This window comes from Chiloscyllium plagiosum, unplaced genomic scaffold (assembly GCF_037043375.1).
Source record: "Chiloscyllium plagiosum isolate Xiang-an unplaced genomic scaffold, Cpla_swu_hap1 HiC_scaffold_44, whole genome shotgun sequence".
Classification (NCBI taxonomy): Eukaryota; Metazoa; Chordata; class Chondrichthyes; order Orectolobiformes; family Hemiscylliidae; genus Chiloscyllium; species Chiloscyllium plagiosum.
Genome location: NW_028270182.1, coordinates 48,050,995 through 48,073,255, shown reverse-complemented (window position 1 = coordinate 48,073,255; position 22,261 = coordinate 48,050,995). Strand labels below are relative to the sequence as shown.

Sequence of the window (22,261 nt, the reverse complement as noted above, 5' to 3'; positions counted from 1 at the left end):
CAGGATTATCCAGATGATTAGGGTAAGGAAGTTCCATTTGCGCTTTTTGTGATCAGGGATGCACCAAATTAACAGAACAAATTCAATCGATTTGAATTAGTGTTTGAGCCATTGAAATTGATTAAGGAAAATGTAGTAAATCAGAATTCAAAGGTCACACTTTTAGACTGTGTCTCAAATTTTTGGGAACGATTAATAGCGCTGGGGAATTGGCTGGAGAGCATTTACAAATATTGCAGCAGGCAGTAAAACAGGAAGCGGACAGGAAATTTAAAATTTGCAATTTTGCTATCGGGGATAGGTTATTACTGTTACTTACAGTGATAGGTGAACCTTGAAAAGCAAGGTTTAGTGGACCTTATAAAACAAAAAGGATATTGAGTGGGGGTAACTACTTGATAAGGACTCCCGACAGAAAGACATCTCGCAGCGTATGTCGTGTGAATATGCTCAAAAGGTATTTTGACAGGGAAGGAAAGCAAGGGGAGAAGGTGTTAATGATTATGGCATGCCTTAAATAAAGTGGACAATGAGGTAGTTGTCCAAAATTGGGATAAATGATTGAGTTACCTTTATGAGAAAAATTGTAATGCCGAGAAATAGTTATTACTATTGCATGGGGAGATAAGCAGAAATTAACTTGGAAGTACTAACCTAATTGTGCATTATGTAGCTATAGGAGATGCTGTTATGAGTAAGCAACATCCTTACGGGCTTAATCCTCTAAAGCTGGCACAGGTTCAGAAGAAGATTGAATGCATGTTCTAAGATGACATAATCAACGTGCATTACAGTGACTGGAACTCACCCATAGTCATGGTGCCAAAGCCAAATGTGTGGACTATCGTAAAGTCAATGTAGTTACAAAGATTGATGTATGCCCAGTTCCACGATTGGAAGACTGTTGAAAATGTGGGACAAGCAACTTACATTTGGTGTGATACACGTGCCGGCCACATTTCAGGGACGAACCAATCAGTTACCAGATTATCCAATGTGTGGTGCACATTGATGACATGGTGAATTTTAGTCAGTAATGGAAGGAACATTTACAGCATTTATCGAATTTGTTTGATTGGCTTCGGAAGGAAGGCTTGGTGGTAAACCGAGCAAAAATTGAATTTGGCAAAACACAAATCACCTTCCTGGGCCATGCTATTGGACATACATAAACAGTGTCATGGGATGTAAAAGTGAAGGTAATTGGGGAATTTTCCATACTGTTGACAGAAGGAGCAGTACTATGGTTGCTGGAATTGTGTAGATTTTATCGTAGGTTTGTGCCTCATTTTCGCAAAGTGACTGCTCCACTCACGGAATTGTTAAAGAAAGTTAAGACGTTTCAGTGGACAGAGGACTGTCAAAGACAGTGGATGGCATGAAATATGTATTAACCATTGTCCCACTATCAGCCACACCTGCTTATGCAAAACCATTCAAGGTGGCTTTAAATGCGAGTGATTTGGGGGTCGGTGCTAGGCTCCTACAGGAAAACGACGGGAAGACAGAAAGACCTATCAAGTATTTCTCCGAGAAGTTTAATGCTCAATGGTAGAAATATTCAACAGTTGAGAAAGTGACTGTGAGCTTTGTGTTGGCACTGCAACATTTCAGTGTTTATATTACCAGCAACACATCTGAGACAACCATGTACACTGATCATAACCCATTGACGTTTTTGGAGAAATTTAAGGACAAGAATGTGAGATTGTTTAGCTGGATCCTGTTGTTAAAGCCATTCAATTTGAAAATTGTGCATGTGGCAGGTCTTGAAAACATGATTGTTGATGCATTTTCAAGACTTGAATGACAGATTGAGGCACTCAGTGACGGGATTACCACACACTGAATCCGGATGTAGTTGTGCATGTTTGCATGTTTATAGTAAATGAATGTACATCCGTATTTTAGTCTACTAACCACTATTTTGTTTCGGGTTGGGGGGGGGGGGGTGTGAAACCTGAAGGCATCTTTTGATATTGATGATTCAGTTTTATATTAGGGGAGTTGTCACAAAGGTGGTCTCTTTTCAAGGTTATGTTGTTCTTGAATTGTTTTCAGAGATGTTCTAACCAACCCAAGATTCCAACATGTCTCAATTTTGAATGCTTCATTGGGGTGCTTTGGTTTTTAGCTAACAAATAATACCTCGGACAGAAGGCTTTCAAGTCTCCAACAAAAAAAAAACTGGTGTAATTCAAGGGATGTGACCAGCTATCCACCTGCACAGGTCAGTTCAGTTCGAGAGTTAATTGAGTCAGGGTCACTGTTGAAACTGGACGCTTTCCCCCTCCATCAGCCGTCTGACCATGTAACATGTAAATTTATTGAATGTAAGTTTTACTCTTTATACTCAGGGGTTTGTTTATTGGAATTGTTGCAATTCATTTGGAACAGCATCATTAAGTTGTGCTCGCCTGTCAAGTTTGGAGAGGATGAATTATTCAGGTATTGTATTTTCAGTTCATTGTGTTTCATTCCTTACTTTAGTAATTAAATTCTGTTTGTTTAAAAGTCGCAGTCGGCCCAGCTAATTCATTCTGGGAATATCCACTATACACTTAACTTCAACAGAGAACAACATTACGGTCTGTGCTATCTGCTTAAGAATGTTTTGGGGGGTCGGACCTGGTCCATAACAATGTACAATAACCTTGTTCAATAAAACTCATGAACTAATGAGTAGGGGATGGAATGAATATGACATTGGCTATGAGACAGAAAGGACTGGGGCCAGTGGCTGAGGAGTCCTGAGCAGAGTAGTAATATCTCCCAGTCACGAGTATTCAACCATCCCTCTTTCTAATAAATGAAATGAAATGCAATACAGAACAAGATAACAGATGACTTTTGGACCATGAAATGCGGAATGTAAATGTGAACAGAAGAGGACAATTTTAAATGTGAGAAACAGAATTATATTTTATACATAGACTGTTTAATCACTGGTTGTACAGGTTGTTCAGATTGTTTATGTCTGGACGTAATATTCAGAAATAAAAACAGACACAGGTAACAAAATGTGTGGGGTTACAGTGAGCTACAGCAGAGTCATAGTGAGGATACAGCTCATACAGAGCTGATATAGAGATGGTGGACTGCATGACAACCATCTTTGCTGAAATTATTCAGAGAAACGTATTGAAAATGTTCAGATACTGAGGAGATCATTTTAGTCAAAAAAAGAAAACAGACAATGTCATAATTAATAAACTATTCCTTTTTTTATCAAGTGTAGCTGTCTCTCAAAGGTCTTTTAAATCAAAACCACTTTGATGAGATCCATCAAACCAGCTGACAAGGGAGGCGCAGTAGTAGTTTGGCGCACTGACCTTTACACCGCTGAGGCCAAACGCCAGCTCGCAGATACCTCCTCCTACCGTCCCCTTGACCATGACCCCACCCCCCACCAACAAACCATCATCTCCCAGACCATCCATAACCTCATCACCTCAGGGGACCTCCCATCCACCGCCTCCAACCTCATAGTCCCACAACCCCGCACCACCCGTTTCTACCTCCTGCCCAAAATCCACAAACCTGACTGCCCCGGACGACCCATCGTCTCAGCCTGCTCCTGGGTCAACCGAACTCATCTCGGCATACCTCGACACGGTCCTGTCCCCATTAGTCCAAGAACTCCCCACCTACGTTCGTGACACCACCCACGCCCTCCACCTCCTCCAGGATTTCCACTTCCCCGGTCCCCAATGCCTCATCTTCACCATGGACATCCAGTCCCTGTACACCTCCATCCCCCATCACGAAGGACTCAAAGCACTCCGCTTCTTCCTTTCCCGCCGTACCACCCAGTACCCTTCCACCGACATAGCTGGCTGTGACAACAACTCACCAGAACGAAGGACCGATACCCAACATGAGCAAAACGAATGTAGTGCACAAAATACCATGCAAGGACTGCACAAAACACTATATAGGACAAACAGGAAGACAGCTAACAATCCGCATACATGAACATCAACTAGCCACGAAACGACACGACCAGCTATCCTTAGTAGCCACACACGCTGACAACAAGCAACATGAATTCGACTGGGACAACACTACTATCAGAGGGCAAGCCAGACAGAGAACAGCCAGGGAATTCCTAGAGGCATGGCATTCATCCACAAACTCCATCAACAAACACATAGACCTGGACCCAATATACCAATCACTACAGTGGACAGCTGAAACTGACAACCGGAAGCGGCAGGGACAGACCACTATAAACACCGGAGGAAACATCAAAGAAGCGCTTCGCAGGAGGCTCCCAAGCACTGATGATGTCGCCTAGCCAGGGGACGAAACGTTTGCAACAAAAACTTCCAGCTCGGCGAACAGAACCACAACAACGAGCACCCGAGCTACAAATCTTCGCACAAACTTTGAGCTTTAATCTTTCCCTCAAAATACCATTCCTACCAATATGTATTATACCTTTTGACGGGTCAATCTCCCCTTTAACAATGTTCTTGAAATGTTTCCTGACGTTCTTAATCCGAGAACAGGGAAATCTCTGAACCATCCTAAATCTGTGGTCACTGCCACAGAATCACCTGTTGATGCCCCTGACTGAAGCGTCCACTGTAGCAATAATTCTACTAAATCTTATCAAACGCTACCGAACATGAAAATCATTCCATGTGTCTAAAAATTGATTGCTCTGCCATTTTCCTCCGAAAGACAATCCACTTCAGCAGTTCTAAAAATTGATAATCGTTTTGATAGAGGAAAATCCACCGAAGAGGTTGCAGAGAAGGTTTACGTGGATATTGCCCAGTATGGAAGGTGTTAGCTGTGAAGAGAGGTTGAGTAGTTTAGGTTTGTTTTCAGTAGAAAAAAAGAAATTGAGGGATGACCTGATTGAGGTTTACAAAATCATGAAGGATATCGACAGGGTGGGTAGAGATAAGCTTTTTCCCAGGGTGAAGGATTCAATAACGAGAGGTCACGCTTTCAAGGTGAGAGGTGAAAAGTTTAAGGGGGATACACACAGCAATTGCTTCACACAGGGGGTGGTGGGTGTCTGGAAAATGTTGCCAGCAGAGGTGGTAGAGGCAAGCACGGTAGGTTCATTTAAGATGCGTCTGGTCAGATGCATGAGCAGGTGGGGAGCAGAGGGATACGTATGCTTAGGAATTGGGCGACAGGTTTAGACAGTACATTTGGATTGGCTTGGGCTTGGAGCGCCGAAGGGCCTGTTCCTGGGCTGTAAGTTTTCTTTGTTCTTTGTTGTTTCTAAGTATTGGTCTTTGGATCATAGTTGGGAAAATGTATCTGTGTTTCAGCACCTTGGCAAGTTGAATGTGATAACAGTGTATTATTTCAATGAATAGACTGCGAAACTGAAGCATGAGAAACTGGGAACCTGGATCACAAAACAAACTTCTGCATCAACATCACATTTTTGGTGAAGCAATATAAATCTGGAAATATTTGAAAACCAAATACATTTAGAAATAGGAAAGTATTTTCTACAGTTTACAGATTAATGATCAGACCACTTTCAGATTTCTTAAATTGTTATGATTACTTCCCTCAGCATGGTCATTAAACTGGCTCTGTCTGTTTATTCGACTAACCTTTACCTGCTGCTTTGGTTCCCAGCCTCCTGTATCATCAGTTTAAATCTGTACGAACACACCTCCCTTCCAGGATGTTGGGGCCCCTCCAGTTTAAGTGCGCAGTTTCCTTTTTGTACAGTTCCCATGTGCACTCGACGCGATTCGAATCGTTCAAAAATCAGAAACAATCCTCTTTGTCATATATTCAGCCATACTATCTTCCGCTTCATTGTCTCACTTCTAGGTGGTACAGAGAGTAATCCCAAAATTACAACCCAGGAGATCCTGCTTTTAGACTTACTCCTAACTCCCTGAACTTTCTTTGCAGGACCTGACAACCTTTCAATCTTCTTAATGATATCATTGGTATCAAAGGGAACCACGACGGCTAGCTGTTTAACTTCCCACTTCAATATGCCCTGAGCATGCTCAGAGACATTCTTGATTCTGGCACCGACTGCCCTTTTTATGAAGAAATCATACAACCGTAAAATACCTATGGTGGGGAAACAGGCCATTTCACACAGCACGTCCACGCTGACCTTCCAAAGAGTAACTCACCGTGAACCATTCCCTTACTCTATTACTCTGCATTTAACCCTGATTAATGCATCTAACCGTCAACTATTGGCAAAAAAAAACAACCTAGACCCATTTCTCTATACTATGTTGAATCAGCTTTCTCACAACAGATACTGCCAGAAGTACTGAACATTCCAAGCAACGTCTGGTTTTGTCACCGATGATGATTGCATATTGATAAAAACGAATTGAAAAAGAAAAACAGCTGAATTTAAACTCTAGGGAGAAAACTAAATATTTGGTGGTTCAATAATGCCAGTAAAGTTTCATTAAATTACTGCTGTTCAGTCCATGAACATCACTTGTTCACTTTCCCAATTCATGAATAAAGGAGATTTTTACATCACTTTTGATATCAGAAAGCTTGGAAATGTTGCACGTTTACTCCTTCATATGGGAACGTGATTACATCACATTCTTTCATCTCACTCACAATGCATTACTTTGTCGAAGAATACCAGTAATATTGTAACTAATTGGAATGATAACTGGAAAGATATATTTAGGTAAAGAAAGAATGAGAGAAAATGGGTCTTTTTTGGAGTAGAAAAGACTATTATGTGAACTTACTAAATTGATCAAATTTATGTAAAGCTATGCAGGGCAGATAAAGGATATTGTTATGAACGTGTAGAGGTATATGTTACCTTTAAGAGAGACTGGAAGCTTGCACAAAGTGTTCTGTAAGAAGTTAAAATGTAACATTTGACATTAAAATCAATAGTGAGCCTGAGTTGCCACAGAACAAAAAGCAATTGAAATTCCACCAGTCCGTTTAACTTATGCCCCAACATACTGAAATCAAACTGAGTTTGAAATATAATGTATTTGATGACATCAAAATCAATGAAATGAACCGATGTTTTGAGTTATAAAACCGGACATTTGAATATTTAGGCGGACAACTGCGAAGAACATCCACAAAAATAGACTGCGAGCTGAAGAGCTGCCTAAAGGTATCTGTCTGTAAGAACTTTGCACAGCAAAACCTCGAAGCTGACCGAGAGTAACATCTACAGAACAAAATTTGCAAAGGAGAATTGACAAAGCTGACTGGTTTTGTAACACGATTATATTTTTTGTAAACCTTAATCAGGTTTTTTTTTTCATTAGACCAGTATGGTAGAGCGGGAGGGAAAAGATACGTTTAACCGAAGGGATTTCGGAATAGTTGTTTGTTTTATTATTCGCTGTCGTACTTAAATAACAAAGTTGTTAATTTTACTTTAAATAGTGACTCTGTAAATGGATCATTGCCTCTCGAAACCTAAGAGATTACGGCATGAGGTGAATTTATTCTGTGTGGCTGGTTTAAATTAGGAGAAGCATTGTAACAGTTTGAGGGCTTTGTCCGCGATTTGAACAGGTTTTGACAAATCCAAACTGAGATCTGGGTATATTTGAATAGATTTGAGGCATGAAAAAAGCACAGTATATTTAAACATTTGCACGTTAGTGTCTGAGATCTTTAAATAAAATGTCATGGAGACTTTTTTTTTTAATTTCGATAACTTGTGGTTGGTTAAATTAAAAGTGAGAGAAATGGCTCTTAAAATGTTAAGAGAGGTTTGATGATGATTCTCAAATTTGCCAAGAAAGTTTAAAAAGAAAGATAAAGGCCAAACGTTTAGAGTTAGCGAAGTGCATAGTTTTGTGTTTAACCAAAGACAAAAGTAAAGCTGACATTGTCAGGAAATTGCTCAAACACGAAGGTGTGTCAGAGAAAAACGACAAGTGCAGCACAGTGGAAAAACAACTTAAATTGTAGTTGAGGAAAATGGAGTGTAAAGATAAACAAAGGAGAGTGAAAGAGAGAGAGAGAGAAGAAACAGAAAGCAAGACAGAAGAGAAAGAGAGAAAAAAAGGAGAGAATGTTCACAGCTGAGCAAAAAGAGAGAGAATTTGAACTTGAGATGTTGCGATTTAGTCAGCAAAGTCAAGTTAACAGGATGGAGATTAAAAGGGAAGATAGTGATACATACAAATATGTCAAAACGCTGAAACATTTTGATGAGAAAAATGTTGAAGCAGTTTAGTTGAAGGGCGGCATGGTGGCACAGTGGTTAGCACTGCTGCCTCACAGCGCCGGAAACCCGAGTTCAATTCTCGCTTCAGGCGACTGACTTTGTGGAGTTTGCAGAATCTCCCCGTGTCTGCGTGGGTTTCCTCCCACAATCCCTACATTTGTAGGTTAGGTTAAAAGGCCATGCTAATTTGCCTGTACTGTTGGGTAAATGTAGGGGAATGGGTCTGGGTGGGTTGTGCTTCGGCGGGTCGGTGTGGACTTGTTGGGCCGAAGGGCCTGCTTCCGCACTGTAAGTAATCTAGCCTTTTATCATTGAAGACGTGGCTAGGCAGATAGAATGGTCCAAGGATTTATGGGGGATGCAAGTTCGCAATAAAGTGGTAGGTAGGGTGAGTGAAATATATTCTCCGCTGTCAAATGAGGAGTTAAGAGATTCTGAAGACGTCAAACAAGTTGTTTGAAGTGCTCACAAACTGGTACCAGAAACATATAGATAGTAATACAGTAAAATAAAGAGGAACCAGGTCAGACTTAGGTTGAGTTTGAAAGAACTAAACATGGGCATTTTGATAGATGGATGCTTGCTTTAAAGATAGATACGACATGTGAGGCTCGAATGGAGATTATTCTGCTGAAGGAGTTGAAGAACTCACTTCCAGAGATGATAAGAATTTTTGTTGAGGAACAGAAAGTTCAGGAATTGAGAAGAGCAGGAGAATTAGCAGATGAATACATGTTGTTGCATATGACAAGCTTCCAGCCAGAATTTCGTCCTGCGAAGGATAGAATTTGCGAGAAGGGGAGATGCTACAGTATAAAAGAAAGAGTAGAGAATAAGAATTTACCACAGGTTAAAGAAGATGCCCAAGAGAATGGAAAGGAGGTGAAAGGCCTCAAGTATTTTTACTGTCATGGAGTGGGACACAGACAATTTCTGTGCCGGTGGTTTCAGTAGGGCATGATAAAAGGTATTTCCACTACCATAAGATGGGAAATGTAAGGTCACAGTGCTGGTCATTAAGAAAGGCATTGTGGGAGAAGATGTGGTAAAATAGGTTAAGCCAGTGTCATTAGTGAAAGTATTAAAGGAAACTCCAACAAGAACTGAAAAGCTGCAGGAATGTGCATAGCCTAGTCACGGGCTGGGTATGGAGTTAGTATCTGATCTCTGTCAAGAATTCGCTTCTGTGAGTATAGTCTACTCAGAAACAACAGGGGAGAAGGAGAAGAAGTTATCATTTTGAGAGATACAGAGTATAACCAGTTTCTAATAGTAAGAGATAAGCAAATTTGCAGTCTTTATGATCTGTTACCCGGGAGTGTCGCAATTTGTGGGATAGTTAGACAGAAATTTAGCATTCCTCTACATAAGATCAGGTTGGAGTGCCTACTCAAGTCTGGGGAAGTAACCGATGAAGTGACTGACGGAGTGTCAGTTCCAGGAATCCAGTTTGTTCTTGAGAATGGTTTAGAAGGGTCCAAGTTGGGAGTGATACCACTCATTGTGTAGAAGCCCAAGGAAGACCAAGAAACTGAGGAGTTAAAACAGAAATATACTGGTATTTTCCCAGACTGTACAGTATCCAGATCCCACTTTCATAAGTCACAGCAGGAAGCACAAAATAAGAAAACGATGAAGGAGTTAAGGTTCTGTTAGGTGACATCCTGTTTGACGTAATGGTGCAGGGAAATCATGAACAAAGAGAGGATCAGACAGAGGTGTTTAGTCCTGAAAGGCTAAGGGATTGGCAACAGACAGGCAAGATGATAAAAGATATATATGTGGATGCGTACTCCGAGAGTGAGGCATAGATGTTCCTGTGGATTATTGCCAGAAATATAGCATCCTAAGTAGGAAGTGGAGACTACGGCAAGTTAGTGCAGAGGAGTAATGTGCTGAAGTGCACCAGATTATGTTGCCAGTGGCATAGAGACAGGAAAGTGTTACAGGTAGCACGTGAACTACCTGTGGGAGGTCACCGAGTGGTACGAAAGGCTCAGGCTAAGGGACAAAAACATTTTTATTGACCTGGAATGCACACAGATGTGGTTAACTTTTGGCAAACGTGTCATACATGCCAAATAGTAGGTAGGCCACAGGCAGTAATTAAACTAGCATCTCTGTTGCCAATTCCCACATTCGAAGGCCCCTCCTTTTGGGTTATAACTGAGTGTGTACGTCCCCTCCTGAAAAGTAGAGGAGAGAAAGAATTGGAAAAACAGGTGTTAGTTACTGCCTCACAGAGTGAGGAATCAAATACAAACGTTGCGAATTTTGACGTGCCTCAAAATATGCTTAAAAAGTAGAAGTCCTTGAGCAGTGGGATAGGTTAGTAAACTATCTGTCTCAGGAGCATAGAACGCAGTTGAAAGATTTGTTACTGCAGTATGAGGACATACGTAAGAATAATATGGGGAGGAGCTGAAAATGTGTTGCTGGAAAAGCGCAGCAGGTCAGGCAGCATCCAAGGAACAGAAGAATCGGTTTCGGGCATAAGCCTTTCTTCAGGAATGAGGAAAGTGTGTCCAGCAGGCTAAGAGAAAAGGTAGGGATGAGGGACTTGGGGGAGGGGCGTTGGAAATGCGATAGGTGGAGGGAGGTCAAGGTGAGGTTGATAGGCCAGAGTGGGGTGGGGGCGGAGAGGTAAGGAAGAAGATTGCAGGTTAGGAAGGCGGTGCTGAGTTCGAGGGATTTGACTGAGACAAGGTGGGGGGAGGGGAAATTAGGAAACTGGAGAAATCTGAGTTTGGGAAGGACTAATGCTATTGTACATGAAGTAGACTTGGGAATACTGTTCCGATAAAACAACATCCATATCGTCTTAATCCTCTCAAAGCCAGACCGGTCCAGAAGGAGGTTGAGGTCTTGCTCAATGAGGTCATCATCGAACCAAGCCAGAGTGAGTCGAGCTTGCTGATCATCTTAGTTCCGAAACCGGATGGGACTCAATGATTTTGGCTGGATTATTGGAAGGTCAAAACTGTTACAAAGTCAGACTTGTATCCAATACCGACATTGGAGGACTGTATCGAGAAATTTGGACAAGTCAGATACATCACCAAGTTGGACGAAATACGTAGTTTCTGTCAGGTACCTTTATTAAAAGACATTTCTCAATTGGAACGCCAAATAGACTGTATCAATTCAAACTGATGCCCTTTGGAATGACAAACACACCCAAACCATTCCAAAGACTCATGGACAGAATTGTGGCCTGACTAATAAACTGTGCAGTCCATTTGGACGATGTAGTGATCCTTAGTTAGTTCTGGAAAGATCACTTGGTACAGTTGACAGAGCCTTTTGAACAAATACAAGAAAAAAACCTGGTGATAAAATTAAACAAAACTGTATTCGTGAAAGCAGACGTAATGTTCTTGGGACAAAAATATCGGTCATGGAAGGTTGACCCCATGGAACGCAAAGACGAAAGGTTCTGAGGAACTCTTTCAGAAGTTTGTTCCAACCGTCAGCAGTGTAGTGGCACCGTTAAACGACTTGCTGAAGAAGAATACAAAGTTTTGGTGGGCAGAACAATGCCAGGAGGCTTTCGACCATTAAAAAGAAATATTGACCACCAAACCAGTTTCAGCTCCAACAAACACTTCAAAACTTTTCAAAGTAGCCATCGACGATAGTGGCATTGGAGTTGGAGCTATACTGCAACAGGACGATGAGATGCGATTGTACTTTTCAAAGAAACTCAACCTCCAACATAGAAAATATTCCATAACTGTGAAAGAACTCTTGAGTTTGGTACTAGCCTAATAACTTTTTAATGTGTACTCACAAGCAGCTTGTTGGAGACTGTTGTAAACACGGATCCCAATCATCTTATATTCTTTAAACGCTTTAAAGAGTTTTACATTGGAGTCATATATTACAGACTTTAAATCTAAAAATTGTACATATAGCATGTCGTAAAAAATGTAATCACTGATGTGTTCTCACAGATTTAACTGATAAAGTTTAGACAAGATTTGTATTAATCCAATGATAGGCATATGGGAAGAAGTTAAGGTGAACTTAGGTTTAAGTTATCTGTATGTTGTGGTAATGTGTTTAAAGAATAGAGAAGCAAATGATAACACGTTTTCATTATGATGGTTCTTTTTGGAGAGGGAAGGTGTTAGGAACGTGTAAAGGGTACTGTACCTTTAAGGGAGTTGAAGGATTTGCAAACACAGTGTGCTCTGCAATATTTAGAATGTAACATTTGATACAGAAGCTGGCAGAACCTGGTTTACTATGAGACAAAAAAAATCAAATTCGATCAATCAGTTTAAATTATGTCCCAAGAAACTAAACTACACTCGAATTTGAATTTGGCATTTTGACAATTTTTTAAAAAAACAGAATTGACCCGCTGTTTTGGGGTATAAAGCCAAAAGAAAATTGAAAAGTTGCGGGAGAACTGCCGTGCCAGCAAAATAGGCAGACTGCCCAGACAATAGCTCTCTTAAATGTACCTTTATTTATCAATGACCTGTGAAACAGAAACTTTAAGGAGAAGCAAACAGGATAGAGGCAGATACAAACAGACGATTCGACAGCTGGCTGGTTCTGAAATTTGGATGTATTCATCAATCTTAATTGGGGTGTTTTTATCAGTCCAGTATTGTAGAAGGGAAAGTAAAAGATAGTCAGAGAAATAGTTGTTAGTTAATTATTCTCTGTTAGACTTTAAAAAAGTTGTTAATGTTTACTTTAAATACTGACCTTTAGGATGGTTCTTGGCCTTCCGAATTTTTACAGGTTACAGCACGGGTTAAATTAGCGCGCGGTTTGTGGAGGGGCGGGGGTTTTACCCTGTGTTGTAATACATTAACTTTGATTTCTCTGCACAGATGCTGACAGACCTTCTGAGCTTTTCCAGCACATTTCTGTCTTCGTTTCTGGTTTACAAAATCTGTAGTTCTCTTGACTTTCTTTTGTGTATCATTATCAGCTACGGTTGAGGTGCTGGAGGACAGGAAGACAGCTAATATTGTTGCATTATGTGTAACAAGGATGCCAGGAAAACCCAGGAATCTACAGACCAGTGAATTTGATATCAAGGGTGGGTAAATGCTTGTAGGAGATTCCGAGAGGCAGATTTACATGCATTTGGAAAGGCAAGGACTGATTAGGGATATTCAGCACGGCTTTGTGTCTGAGAATCCATGTCTCAAGACTAGATTTCAGTTTTTGAAGAGGTGATCTGGAAGGTAGATTTGATTACCTGCAGTGTGCAAATAGGCCCTTCAACAAATCCACACCGACCCTTCGAAGAGCAACCCAACCCCACTATATTTACCCCTGACTAATCCAACTAACACTACGGGCAATTCACCTAACCTGCACATCTTTGGACTGTGGGAGGAAACCCACGCAGATACAGGAAGAATGTGCAAAATCCGAACAGACAGTTACGGTGGGAATTGAACCCGGGTCTCTGACGCTGTGAGGCAGCAGTGCTAACCACTGAGCCACCGCGCCACCCATGGGGCCACCGTGCCGCTCATAGATAGATGAAGGTAAAGCACCAAACGTTGTCTACGTGAACGTTAGTGAAGCCCAACAAGGGTTCCTCATGGTAGCCTGGTTAATAAGGTTACATCGCAGAGGATTAAGGAAAGCAAGCTAATTAGATACAAAATTGGCTTGACAGTAAGAGCTGGATGGTGCTGGGAGAGATCTGTTGTTCAAACTGGAGGCCTGTGACCAGCGGTTTGCCACAAGGACCAGGCTGCTGCTGTTCATTGTTATTGTAAATTATTTGGATGAGAATATAGGGACCATGGCTAGTAAGTTCGTAGATAAAAAAACCCAAAATGGGTGTTAATAGTGGACAGTGAAGAAGGTTATCTTAGAGAACAATGAGATCTTGATCAACTGGGAAAGTGGGCTGAGGATTGGCAGGTAGAACTTCATGCCGACAAATGTGAGGTGTTGCAGTTTGTTAGACAAACTAGAGCAGGATTTATACAGTTAGCGGTAGGACACTGGGGAGTATATTCGAACAAAGAGACCTAGTGTGCAGGTACATACTTCTTTGAAAGTGGAGTCGCAGGTAGACAGCGCGGTGAAGAAGGCATTAGGCACGCTTATCTTCATCGGTCAGAGCATTGACCTTAGGAATTGGGGCATCATGTTGTGGCTGTACAAGAGAATGGTAAGGCCACATTTGGAGTACTGAGTACAATTCTTGTCGCCCTGTTATAGGAAGGATGTTATAACCTGGAAAGTGGACAAAAGTATTTAAAATGGGATGTGACGGAAATGGGAGATTTTGAGATATATGGAGAGGCAGGGATGAACTTACAGAGGTTTATAAAATCATGCGTGGCATGGATAGGATAAATAGCCAAGGTCTTTTACCAGGGTGGAGGTGTCCAGCACCAGAGAGGATAAGTTTAAGGTGAGAGGAAAGAGATTTAAAAGAGATCAAATGGCAGCTGTTTGAATTTATATTCTGAGGTAGTTTACTCTCATAATCTATCTTATGTTTCTTGCTAGCTTTTTTGTTGCTCACGTTTGACCTTTAAAGTTTTCACAATCTTCAAGTTTCCTACTTGTCTTTGCCATTATTTATGACATTTATTTATTTTGATAGCCTCCCTTATTTCCTGAGACATCCGTGGCAGATTACCCTTTTTCCTACAGTCCTTCCATTTCACTATTCTATGATGTTGCTGAACACTTGTTCATCAATGGTTCTACCATAAAGTGTTTGCTTCCAGTCAACTTTAGCTAACTCTTCCCTCATCCTATTGCTGTCTACTTTGAGTAAGCACAGAACCCTGGTATTGGACTTCACCTTCTCACCTTCCATCTGTATTCTAAATTCAACCATACTTTCAGCCCAAATAATTTCTCCCAAAGCATTTATTTATTAATTTCATTATTTTTCTCTCGAGACTTAGGCTTTCCAGTCTTCCTGGGAAGATTTGATTTGTTTCGTTTGATTTATTCTGTGAAGGCTGAGCTGAAGTAATTGCTGTTCTCTATTCTCCTTCCTCTGGGTTCAGACTGTAACGAAGGTGCACTTGTTTTCTCTAACCCTTTCCATTGACAGTTCACCCTTATAATTCTTGTTAATATTCTCTTCAGAACCCATCAATTCATGTCCACGCCATAAAGTCATAGGTGCATAGTCTTTGTACCGTCCGAAATACAGCATAGTCTACACTATTCCCACTCTCCAACATGAAGCCTGCAAGCAGGAACGTTATAACACTTCAAGAGCTCGCCCAAGTCCTATTTAGCTGTTATGTGGTTACCATAACAACTCCACTCTCAGGAAGTACATTCCAGACCCCAACACCATCTGGGTGAATAACAATCCTCAAATCCTCTCTTATCCTCAAACCCTTCACTTCAAAGTGTGTTCCCTTGTTTTTGCCCCTTTGATTAATAGGAACAGCTGTTGTCTATCCACCCTGTCCATGAGCCTCGTAATCTCATCCTTCTGAATCACATCCCCCTCAGCCTTCTCTGCTCCAAAGTAAACAATCCGAGCTTATCCAGCTTCTGGGAAAACAAAAACGTAATTAGCAAGGTGGATAATGGGGATCCTATAGATGTATTATATCTGGACTTCCAGACATCAGTGCATAACGTGCCTCGGAAAAGATTAATATGCAAGACAATAACACATGGGGTTAGGAACAATTTACTTGCGAGGCGAGAGGACTAGCTAACCAGTAAACACCATGATATGGAGCCGCTGGTTTTGGACTGCGTTGGACAAGGTCAAAAATCAAATCACACAAGGTTAGAGTCCAATGACTTTATTTGTAAACATAAGGTTTCATTGCGCTGCTCCTTCATTAGGTGTAAGAAAGAGGAAAACCTTAAACACAGAAGTTATAAGGGAAAGATCAAAGGGTTGTACAACTTATGCACACGAATTGTATACACCTAAGATGGTTCTTAAATACTTAATCAGTTAGAATGGAGATGCTAGTTTGATTCATTATTATGCAAATCGCAGAATTTATTTCAAGTCACTACCGAAAGATACTTTCAGGGAAATGAAATAACGCTTGCAGTCAGACAATGTATTCCAAGCGTGAGACCTTGTTTGGACGCTGCCTGTGTCTTCATCTGGAGTCAGACTGGTTTTATTTACAAAGTAGGAGTTTATAAAATATCACATTAACTGACTGTCTACAAATTGTACGTTTTTTGAACAAAATAAAATGCATCTGCAAATACAAATGAGCAAATGCAAATACACCCCACAGATGTATATGTGCATACATGTCTGTTCAATTGCGTGTGCGTATGTGTGAGAAAGAGGACGTGTCTCTGTGAAGGGGCGAGAGAGACACTGTGTACGTGAGAGAAAGTGAGGTGTGTGTGTGTGTGAGTGCGGAAGGGAGAGAGAGAGGCTGCGTGTGCATTGCGTGCATGTGACAACGTGGAGTGCGCATGTGAGAGAGGGAGGGTGTGAGTGGAGCAGATACGGAGAGTGCGCATCGGCGTATGTAACGGGGAGAGTGAGAGGGTGTGCTTGTCCAGGCAAAAACACAGACAGATATAACAGATCCCTTTCCGCATACGCACTCACTCGGTGGTTTCAGAGCTTCCCCTCTCTGCAGCCTCTGCTTCATTTGTTGTTCATGTTACAGACCCAGATGCAGTAACTACAGTCCCCATGTTCCATCCAGAGTTGGATCACCAAATCCTCAAGTCTCCCTGAATGTCTCAGGCAGCTCACAGTACAACTTCCAGCAACTCATCGTTAGCACCTCCACTACCTTTTCAATAACAAGGGTCAGTCAGAAGCCCCACACCTACAAGTTAGTTGCCTGATCCTTTACAATTATACTCCAGGATTTTCCTCGTGTTAATGACCGCACAATCAACTGTGAGAGACAAACAGAGGCGTTCCGTGAGTAGGGGCATACCAAGTTTCAAACATGAGAGTCAGAGCTGCAGGAACACCGCCGTCCATGGAGCACCACACGGGACACATCGGGCAGCGAACAACAGCCTGACACACAGCATTTCAATGTTTCAGAGTTTCACCATGCCAACACTCGATGCACGAGGGAGTCAAAAACTAAGGCCAGGGAAAGAGACAGAAAAAAAAACAAGTAATTTATTAACTGATAACCTACCGAAACTATGGATAAGGAGATGAATAATGGGATAAATAAGACAATTGTGAATCAAATCCCAAGAAAGCAAACATTGAACCGAGACATTGTCAGATCCGCTAGAATGGTCCATTGCCTCAAATTCTGAATCGGCTTCACAGAACCAGCCCAGACAACATGAACTGGGGAAAAGTAACTGCTAAGATGGAGAGCTGTGCAGACCGTGCTAGTGGATTAATCCATAAACTGGGGTAAAGTAACGACTAAGATTGAGAGGTGTGCAGACCGTGCTAGTGGATTACTCCATAAACTGGGGTAAGGTAACGGCTAAGGTGGAGAGTTGTGCAGACCGTGCTAGTGGATTACTCCATAAACAGGGGTAAGGTAACGGCGACGATGGAGAGCTGTGCAGCCCGTGCTGGTGGACTACTCCATAAACTGGACTATCTGCCCAGCAGGGGGAGCATTGCAAACCTTTGCTAGGATATTGCAAGCCTTGACCACTACCCTCTGTCTCCTACTTTTGAGCCAGTTTTGTATCCAAATGGCTGGTTCTCCATATATTTCATATGAACCAACCTTGTTAAACAGATAACCATGCCCAATGTTATTCAATGCCTTCCTGAAGTCAATATCGACAATGTACATCGCTGTATCTCAATTAATCTTTTTAGTCCCTTCTTCAAAAAAATCACAGTCAAGTCAGTGAGATACAATATTGCTTGCTGAAAATGTATTGCTAGAAAAGCGCAGCAGGTCAGGCAGCATCCAAGGAGCAGGAGAATCGACGTTTCGTGCATAAGCCCTTCTTCAGGAATATTGCTTGCACAAAGCCATGCTGAATATCCCTAATCAGCTGTTACTTTTCAAAATCCGTGAAAATCCTTTGACTCGTAATCCCTTCCAACAACTTACCCACCACTGGCGTCAGGCTCACTGGCTATTCCTTATTACCCTTGTTAAATCCTTTAAGTAATGGCACCACATTGGCCAACCTCTAGTCTTCCGGCACTTTACCTGTGGCTATTGTGGGTAGCAAGGGGCCCAGCAATCACTTCCCTAGCTTCCCACAGAGTTCTAGCGTACGTCTAACAAAAGTCAGGACATTTTCCTTCCTTTGCATGTTTTAAGACCTCCAGCAGCTCCTCTGTAATAGAGACACTTTCCAAGATGTCACTACTTATTTCCCACGTTCTCTACCTTTTATTTTCCTCCTGCACAGTTAATACTGATACAAAACATTCGTTCAGTACCTCCCCCATTTCCTGTGGTTTTGCACATGGACAGCCTTGCTGTTCTTTAAGTATATCCTATTCTCTGCACAGTTACTCTTTTGACCTTGACGTATTTGTGGAATTCCTTTGGGTTCTCCTTAACTCTATTTGCAAAAGCTATCACATGTCCCCTTTTTACACTCCCAATTTCCCTCTTAAGTATACTCCCGTGGCATTCAGACTTTTCTAGTGATTCACTTTAGATCAGGAATTAAGAGTCTAATGGTGACCATTCTGATTGTCGGAAAAATCCATCTGGTTCACTGAGACCCTTTAAGGAAACAAACTGCCATCTTTACCTGGTCTGGCCGACAAGTGTCTCCAGACCCACAGCAATGTGATTGACTGTTAACTGCCCTCTGGGCAATTAGGGATGGGTAATAGATGCTTGCCTAGCCAGCGACGCCCTCATTCCGTGAATGAATTAAGAAAAAAACCCTCATTTCCTACTGTCTATACCTGACATGTCCTACCCTCTTATCCGTGACCAGAACCTCAATTTCTCCAATCCTCCAACATTCCTTACACGTACCAGCCTTACCCTTCACCCCAATAGGGACATAATATCTCTGTACTCCTGACGTCTCATTTTTGAAGGCTTCCCACTTCTCAACTGACCCCCTTCTCTACGAATATGTGTCCCAATCGACTTCAGAAAATTATTGATTATCATCAACATTGGTTTTCAACAATTAAGAACTTTAAGTTTTAGACCTGGTTCATCCTTTTCCATCTTTATTTTAAAACTAATAGAATTATGATGACTTACCATAAAGTGCTCCCCCAATGATACCTCAACCACCCGCTCCCCTCTGCCTTATTTCCCAAGGGTAAGGTGACGTTTAGCTCCTTTTCTGTGATGGGGAGCATTGACCAAGTAGCTGCAGCGTTGTCACTGGGATTAGGATCAGCAGAGTCTTCGACTCATTCGGTTGAATCAAACAAAAATTTATCTCAATGACATTTTCATTGAGTGCGACAGAGGAATTGTCTGGAAGAGGCTAAGCTAGTTTCCTGGTGTTATCTTATCAAACTCAATTCATTAACTTACCAACCCACTCCATGGTGTCCCTCTCAATCAATGCCAGCACGATTCTCCCACCCATCATGGCTGGAAGTACTCACCATCGTCCAAATGCCCCTGATAATCCGTGATTCCTGGCACTGGTGCCATATTTAAAAGACCATGGGCACGATGGAGAGCTGTGCAGCCCGTGCTAGTGGATTACTCCATAAACTGGGGTAAGGTAATGGCTAAGATGGAGAGTTGTGCAGGCCGTGCTGGTGGACTACTCCATAAACTGGACTATCTGCCCAGCAGGGGGAGCATTGCAAACCTTTGCTAGGATATTGCAAGCCTTGACCACTACCCTCTGTCTCCTACTTTTGAGCCAGTTTTGTATCCAAATGGCTGGTTCTCCATATATTTGAGCTTTCTCAGGTTGATGCTGCCATGCACAGTTTACCCTGAGCATGGCAGATAATGGGCAATTACACCACAGTTTGTTCACAGGGGTACAGAGATCCTGGTGGATGGGCTAGAACAGAGGTGGACCATTCTCGTCCTTGAGAGAGCCACACCACCAGACCCACCGAGTATGGTCTGAGATCAGTGCAGTATCTGCGGTCTGAAGAAATGTCCAGCAATACAGCACAAGCATCAATAACCTTCCCCGCTCTGTCAGTGTAACGGTCATCATATTCTCTCTGCTCCCTCACACTCACTGTATATCTGTTACAGCACCTACTCCCAAACAAGGCTCATGCTCCACCACTTTTACTGTTGCATGCAGCACCTCCCCCTCACTCTCCCCTGTACTATATCTCCCTCACTAATAGCACTGCATGGATACAACACTGTTGACTGACTCCCTCTGGGCACGTCAATATCTCCCCCCACCACCTATACAAGCACTAACAGCAGGGTCATCCACTCCCACCTTTACTCCATCCCTCCCCGTCTCCTATTCCAGGAGGTACAGCTTGCAATAGGACAGAAACGGCCAAGCCAGTTGGCGGAGTATCCAATATCCATCTCCCCTCTCACCCCTTGTACCTGTGTGTCTGCATTTCACTCTGTGAGTATCTATACGCAGGTGCAGGTCTGATAGTCTCTGTGGTGCTGAAAATGAGTCAATCTCTCCCTCAGCTGGCCTCCCCATCCTACTGCAGTTACAGTGGCAGGGAGGGAGAGAGGGAGGGCAGCCGTTCACAGCACCATCTACACTGACAGCACTGTCAACACACACACACAATGCTGGTAGATGGAGGGTTGCAAATATACATGGACCTGTCAGACTGGAAATGCTCACCTCTGACTGAACCATTTTGTCAGGCAATGAGATGAATTTATTTCTCATTCTGTGAGTAGAAATGCTTAAAAATTATGTGAGAAAGTATTGAAAGGTCCCGAAAAAGGCCCAGTGGTGTTGAGAATGATGCAGGAACAACATCGCTTAGTGTCAGACAAAACTGATCTGTGCTTCCAAAGATATTATTTGAAAAATCAAACGGCATGCAATTTAAGAGATTCACAGGAAAGGATTTGTTATCTTGGAGATTTATAAACGGTGCCACTGATGCAGTGGTGTGGAGAGGCCAGCAGATGGTAATATTGTATGAATCTAATCTTGAAACTCAGTGGTTCGCACTGCTGTCTCATGGTATGACCAATTACCCAAAACATTCTTTATAGAACTCAGCCTGGAATCTGTCTGGTCAGGGTGCTTTGCCACTCTGGAGCTGCCTCACTGTCTCCTGTACTTCCTGGGTTGCCAGAGGGGCATTCATGAACAACACCTGCTCCAAGGTTAGGCCCGGGTGGGCCAGATTTTATTTAAAAAAGACTCTATCTTCATCGTTCTATCCTCAGAGCCCTGTGACCTATACAATTCGGGATAAAACTTTCTAAACGCTGCATTGATCATTTTATAATCACAAGTCAGGGTACCAGCACTCTTTCTAATAGATATAATGGCTTGGGGAGCCTTTTTCTTTCTGGAAAGGTATGCTAGATACCTGCTAGGCTTGTCACGGTAACCTAATAATCTCTGATTCTCAAATAATATCTCCCTCTTTGCTGTTTGAGTAAGTGTGTGATTCAAAGTTACCCTAAGGGCTGTGATCCGCTGTAATTTAGTAATGGAGGGTCTATCAACATATGCTGTCTCAACCGCCTTCAGGCGAGCCTCGAGCAGACACTGTTGTTGTCCCTTTTGTCTTTTCTGGGTCACAGAGTATGAGATAACCAAGCCTCACGCGTATGCCTTAGCAGTCTCCCACATCACCGAAGGGTTACTGGCCGTGCCTGAGTTGATATCCCAGAAGGTTTTAAATTCCTGCGAGAAATATTTTGTGTTCTTGCTATCCTTCAATAGGAAAGGGTTCATAGTCAATGTCGGGAAACTTTCTCATCATCACTAGTCTTAATCTCCAATAGTCTAAATTTCTGTGTCATGGTCGGAAATAATTATATTACCTACTTTACAAAACAATATTGAGTTCAAACGCGTTGAGGGGACAGAAACATGTCGATTCTGATGTGGCACCTGTGTTTGGCTTAGACTAAAAAGTAAGATATCTGCCCTCAGAGTGAAAACACCTGCATACATCTACCAGCCACAACTCACTACTCAGATCTGCCACCTGCCGAGATTTCAAAGATATGCCCCCTGAGCTCTTAGGTATACTTTCCATCCGTGGGTGGATGATGCTATTAAAATCTC

The 22,261-nt window shown here is 42.2% G+C and overlaps 1 protein-coding gene across 1 annotated transcript in view; it reads right to left on the bottom strand.

Moving 5' to 3' along the window:
• LOC148137397 (putative G protein-coupled receptor 139) overlaps window positions 1-19,710 on the bottom strand; it is a 51,092-nt gene extending 31,382 nt beyond the window's left edge. The window contains exons 1-3 of the mRNA XM_087983000.1: window positions 19,662-19,710; window positions 11,967-12,071; window positions 5,869-6,063 (exon numbers count right to left, since the gene is read on the bottom strand). Coding sequence (XP_087839126.1) covers window positions 5,869-6,063; window positions 11,967-12,071; window positions 19,662-19,710 — 349 coding nt within the window. The remainder of the gene's footprint in view (window positions 1-5,868; window positions 6,064-11,966; window positions 12,072-19,661) is intronic.
• Between the last annotated feature and the right edge of the window lie 2,551 nt (window positions 19,711-22,261).